Source organism: Cynoglossus semilaevis, chromosome 20 (assembly GCF_000523025.1).
Source record: "Cynoglossus semilaevis isolate Cse_v1.0 chromosome 20, Cse_v1.0, whole genome shotgun sequence".
Lineage (NCBI taxonomy): Eukaryota > Metazoa > Chordata > Actinopteri > Pleuronectiformes > Cynoglossidae > Cynoglossus > Cynoglossus semilaevis.
The window spans coordinates 15,042,352-15,048,237 of NC_024326.1; the positions used below are offsets into that span (position 1 = coordinate 15,042,352).

At 55.6% G+C, this 5,886-nt stretch overlaps 1 protein-coding gene across 1 annotated transcript in view; it reads right to left on the minus strand.

The window, feature by feature from the left end:
• myo10 (myosin X) overlaps window positions 1–5,886 on the minus strand; it is a 27,124-nt gene that overhangs the window by 6,878 nt on the left and 14,360 nt on the right. The window contains 14 exon segments of the mRNA XM_017042170.2: window positions 39–159; window positions 246–382; window positions 579–786; window positions 872–1,169; window positions 1,474–1,597; window positions 2,348–2,505; window positions 2,662–2,853; window positions 2,967–3,109; window positions 3,295–3,350; window positions 3,435–3,528; window positions 4,001–4,096; window positions 4,281–4,524; window positions 4,615–4,735; window positions 4,809–5,750. Coding sequence (XP_016897659.1) covers window positions 39–159; window positions 246–382; window positions 579–786; window positions 872–1,169; window positions 1,474–1,597; window positions 2,348–2,505; window positions 2,662–2,853; window positions 2,967–3,109; window positions 3,295–3,350; window positions 3,435–3,528; window positions 4,001–4,096; window positions 4,281–4,524; window positions 4,615–4,735; window positions 4,809–5,750 — 2,934 coding nt within the window.

Sequence of the window (5,886 nt, forward strand, 5' to 3'; positions counted from 1 at the left end):
GTGTAGGGGTAGGTGGAGGGGGGGGTACATCCACCCACCTGTTCAAACATGAAGGCAAACTCCACACTGTCTCTGGGAACGTTGTCCGTGTCCAGGAAGCAGTAGAGCTTGAAGTAGAACTTCCAGCCGGTGTTGTTCTGGTCCTGACCGGCTGAGAGTCTGGACAGGAAACACTCAGTTAGAGACGGACAGGAAGTGAGGAGACAGAGGAGAGACAAGCAGGCGGAGACGGAGACGGAGGTTACTTCTCAAACTTGGCGAGGACGTCTGCCACCACGCTCCGACTCTCGATGGCCTTCTCCACCGCCTGGTTGTGTTCGAACAGAGCGAACATGTTCCTGCTGTTCTCCATGGCCAGACCTCGGATCAGCTTCTCCACCACCTCGAACACACACACACACACACCAAATGATGCTAGCACGTTAGCACGCTGTTAGCATCAGGAAGCTGGGACTTTTATGTCCGTCCGGTCATTTTTTTTAAAGTCCTTCAAACTCCAGGCTAATCCAGGTTGGCTAACCTCCAGCTAACCTCCAGCTAACACCCCCCCCGCCTCCCCCGCCCCCAGTGTCACTCACCTCTCCAGCAGTGGTGTGTGAGTCGATTGTGATCTTGCAGGAGCCCCCCCCATGGCAGTGGACGGTGGTGTTCATTTCCTGTCTGGCCACGATGGCACGGATCTCCTCCTGCGACGGGACGTACTCCCTCACCCGCGTTCTTCGAAGGGACTCCAGGCAGAAGGAGGCGTAACGCTCCATCTCCGAGCCAGGGAACAGCTCCCGAGTCCTGGAGGGAGGAATTCCGGGCCACAAGTTAGAGTCTGGACCTGGACTGGACCTGGACTGCGGCTAACAAGAACCTATCCTCGGACCTCTTCAGGTGGAACCTGAGGTATCGCAGGATGCCCCTGGTGGGGGTGAAGGTGCAGGACATGCAGGTCAGGATCCTCCAGCTGCACAGATTCCCAGGACCTCCAGGCTGGGGCGCTCTGCAGGTCTGTTTGACCAGCTGGCAGTAGAGCTCGTCCCTGAGCTGCTTCAGCTCCAGACCCGTCTGCAGGAGGCCCTGGATGATCGGCACCGGGTCGGCCACGCCCTCCAGGTGCTGCAGAGAGCTGAAGACCCGCAGGGCCTCGTCCTGCAGCGTGGTGTAGCTCCTCTGACGGGAAGCTAACAGGCAACAGCAGACAGGAGGAGACGGGAGGAATGACATCGAGGCCAAACTCAGTCATCATGCTAACCGTTAGCTAGTTTGGATATATTTAAGCTACATTGCTGCCATTGTTTGAACAGCTAAAGCTGTTTGGTTAAAGATCGTTATTGACGAACTCTGAACTTGTATCAAGTTTTGTTGTTTTGTTGTGCGACTCTCGTTCTTTTTGGCTAACCATTAGCTGTGTCTTGTTATCTCCTGGCTAATATTTTGAGCTAACTTTAGGCCCATCCAGACAATCTGCTCCTCCCTGTGACTCACTGCTCAGGTGGATGTCCCCGTAGGGCAGCGGCAGCAGGGGTGTGTGCAGCGGGTGGTGGCTGAAGCGCAGGATGGGGTTCCTCCTGTAGATCTGCTCCACCACCTCTGAGTTCAGACAGTTCTCCTAGAAGAAAAGGAGAACCAGACAATGACAGAGGTCCCACGGAGAAAATCAGAGATTTTAGTTCAGACCAAAGTCCATGGAGAAAATCAGAGATTTTAGTTCAGACCAAAGTCCATGGAGAAAATCAGAGATTTTAGTTCAGACCAAAGTCCATGGAGAAAATCAGAGATTTTAGTTCAGACCAAAGTCCATGGAGAAAATCAGAGATTTTAGTTCAGACCAAAGTCCATGGAGAAAATCAGAGATTTTAGTTCAGACCAAAGTCCATGGAGAAAATCAGAGATTTTAGTTCAGACCAAAGTCCATGGAGAAAATCAGAGATTTTAGTTCAGACCAAAGTCCATGGAGAAAATCAGAGATTTTAGTTCAGACCAAAGTCCATGGAGAAAATCAGAGATTTTAGTTCAGACCAAAGTCCATGGAGAAAATCAGAGATTTTAGTTCAGACCAAAGTCCATGGAGAAAATCAGAGATTTTAGTTCACAGTCCAATGCATCTATCATGAACTGTAACTATTGTCTCAGCCTCTGACCTCAAGTCACACATTTCCTCTAAGACGTCTGCTCCAAACCAGAGTTTTGACAAACCTTTGTTTTTCTGAGCATTTCCCATCTCTGACTCATATTTTAGCTTTTCGTGCTATATCATTGGCTAACCTTTGGCTGTTCAGACATACTTTTCTCAACGACCAAATTCCGACCCCATTTTCCAGCCCCGCGGTCTGCGCTTCTGTTATTCCTACGTTCTCACCCTGATGTCCTGGAGGAGCTGCTGCGTGGGCGTGTCGATGGGAGCCTTAGAGTCGATGACGTTCTGGACAGACGTAGCCCAGCGCGTGGCCTCCGTCAGCAGCTTACAGTACAGACGATACGAGTGTCTCCGGCCGAACACCGTCACGTTCCAGTAGCCTGAGGGGAGAAACAGGGACGTGGTCCAGTCTAACTCGCTGAATGTGACCGTTTGACAAATGGATTTCAGTCTAAAAAACAGCTCCTCATAATGTGACGTTAGTGTAAAGGTGAAGGCGGGGCTTATTCCTGGCCTCAGCGCTGACGGCCTCTGACCTGTCTCCTTGAAGACCCGGTCGTCCGGCGGGACCACGGAGCACAGACTGTTCAGCACTAGCGTTCCCAGCTTCAGCGCGTGGCGCTCTGAGCTCTTGTAGTAGTCCAGGGAATTGTGGGTAAGCAGGAACCAGCGTTTCTTAAGCTTCAAGGAGGTTCTGCTGCTGTTCCTCATCTCCTTGTGCAACCAGCCTGCAGGAAGTGACGATGGAGACAGGAAATGATGTCAACACAGAGGTCACAAACGTTGGCTAACTATTAGCATCCGCACTTCTGGCTAACTCCGAGCTGCGTCTTGGACAAACCTCTGACGATGAACTCCTGTCCGTCCACACGTGCGTCTCCTTTGGAGCGCTGCAGCAGCGTGATCCAGTGGTGCATCTCCTCCGGCGTGTCGGCGTTACAGTGGAGCACGCGGTTGGCTGTGATCATCACGAAGGAGTTGGGTCTGAAGACAAGAAGAAGAAGAAACGTTCACACTGACCTGTCAACGACGGGCAACACCCGAGGAAACAGAACAACGTGACGTCACCGTCTTCATCTACTCCACAGGTCAGAGCCGACCCGAGATAGAGGGGAGTTGGAGCCCCCTGCTGGTGGACCCCCCCCCCCCCCCCCCCCCCCCCTCCTCACCTCTCTGGATTGTCCGACGCACAGACCGAGTCGATCATTCCGACGTCCAACGTTCCCTGGAGAAACAGACCAAGACAAAATTCATCTTCCCCACAGAGAAGCTGCCGCTGCAGTCAGCTGACTCTGGTCACATGACTCACCACGGCGTTCTGGGGGTTGGCCTGTTCATCGTGCATCTCCCTGATCTCCTGCTCTGTGGAGGCTTGGACCTGATTCAGAACGCTGAACCACTGACTGTAGAGAGAAGACAGACCACGGTCTACAGACTGGTCTACAGACTGGTCTACAGACTGGTCCGCAGACTGGTCTACAGACTGGTCTACAGACCAAGGCCTACAGACTGGTCCACAGACTGGTCTACAGACTGGTTCACAGACTGGTCTACAGACTGGTCTACAGACCACGGTCTACAGACCACGGTCTACAGACTGGTCTACAGACTGGTTCACAGACTGGTCTACAGACTGGTCTACAGACTAGTCTACAGACTGGTCTACAGACTGGTCTACAGACCAAGGCCTACAGACTGGTCCACAGACTGGTCCACAGACTGGTCTACAGACTGGTTCACAGACTGGTCCGCAGATACCAGTGCTAACATTCATGTATAGCGGCTGAGAAGCTAACATTCGCGGCTGTTGTACGCGCTCCACCAACAGCACACACAGCCAACACCGTGCTAACACCTTGCTAACCCCTTGCTAACCTGGCGTCCTCGGCCGACTCTGCGATCAGGTGGTACGTCCTCTCTGGCATCACGATGTTTATTCCATTTTCTTTACCCGTGTTATCGATGATTTCTCTGCCCGGCACAAAACAAGAATAAGAAGGTGCTGATTTAAAAACCCTGACGACAGAAATGTTAGCCCAGAGTGGGCGGAGCTTAGAGAGAAGCACAAGAACAGACCAGGAGGAAGTGATGTCAGCGTTACTCCAGAACTGACGGCCACACATCGGACCATCAGAGCTAGCATAGTTACACGTACTTGGCGTCGTGCACGTCCAACACGCCCTTCATCTTCTCTTCACTGTCGTTCTCGAAGTACATCAGGCGGCTCTGCCGCAGCACGAACCAGCGGCGTTTCCAGTTGCGGCGCGACAGCGTGGACGAGCCGCCGCCCTTTTTGTGCAGCCAACCCTGCTTCAGAGCTTCTTGTTTGGACCGGAACCACAGGAAGGTCTCGTCTTTTAGAACACACCAACGCCGCTTCCACGTGTTCATCAAACCGCCTGGAACCAAAACGCTGAGTGAACGAGAAGGTCCTGGTTCTGGTCCTGGTTCTGGTTCTGGTTCTGGTTCAGAACCCGACCCGTTCTTACCTTTGATGTGCAGGAAGCTGTGGAAGTAGGGCAGAGTCACGCAGCTGTACACAGAGTCCCGACGGCACGACAGCTCGTCATCGGTGTCCAACCGCTCCAGGTCGTCCTCGCTGTCCTCGAACTGGAAGCAGAACAGAACCAGAGGTTTGACACCGAGCCGCGCTGCGTTGACGGAAGGTGAAGCTCCTACTCACCGACGACTGGACTCCCTCCGAACCGAGCCGGAAACGGCCCGAGCTGCAGTAGGTGCCGACGGAGCCGCGGTAGTCGGCTGACCACTGCTCGCTGCGGGGGTCGGAGAACGCCACGCTGCCGCTGGACGCCACGGCGCCCTCGTCGTAGTCGTCCTGATCGTAGTCCGAGTCCTCGTCCGGTGGAATGAGCTCCACCGGCTCGGTCCGAGCCTCAGGCGATCCCGCGGGGCGGCAGTGGGTCGGGTCCCCGCTGGAGGACATGACGTGACAGGGCGGGGCCCCTGACGGAGGGGGCGGAGTCTGGAGCGGCGGGGCGGTCGGCGGCAGCACGCCGTCGTTGGCGTAGGGGTCTTCCTCAGACGAGTCGTCGCTCGTTCTGATGCCGCTGGTGCGCTGTCCGTCTGAATGCCCGTGCTCACTGGGGTTGGGGGAGTCCTTGAAGGCGTCATCGTCGGCTCCAAACCCTTCGTCCACCTCCTCCTCGTTGGCGCCTCGCCTCCGTCGGACGTCCTTCTGCCTCCCGGCGCCTTCGCTGATTCCCAACGAGCACTCGATGTTCCTGACGCACTCGTCGATTTCATCAAAGTTCAGCGAGTCCAGGAACTGCTGGGCCGCCCTGCAGGCCTCGTCCTCCAGCCGCTGCAGCTCCTGGTCACGGAGCAGCTGCAGCCGCTGGAGGGAAGCCTCCGTCAGGGACAGCTCCTGCCGCTCCTTCTGTCTCTGGAGAGACTGGATCTCCCGCTCCAGTCGAAGGATCTCCTCCACCTGAGACGCTTCACTCGGACGAATGGCCTCCTCCTCCTCCTCCTCCAGAAGGTCGGCTGATGTTGGCGCCTCCTCAGCTGTTTGACTCCACACTGAGGAAGGCTCCTCCTCCTCCTCCTCCTCCTCCTCCTCCTCCTCTGCAGGGCTCAGCTCCTCCCGTCTCCTGGCTTCGTCGGCCTGAGGACGGAGAGAGTGGCGTTATTACCAAACACACGGGAACCCGCGGTGTCCGACCCGTGGTCTCTGACCCACGGTGTCCGACCCACGGTGTCCGACCCGCGGTGTCCGACCCACGGGGTCTTACGCGCGAGAG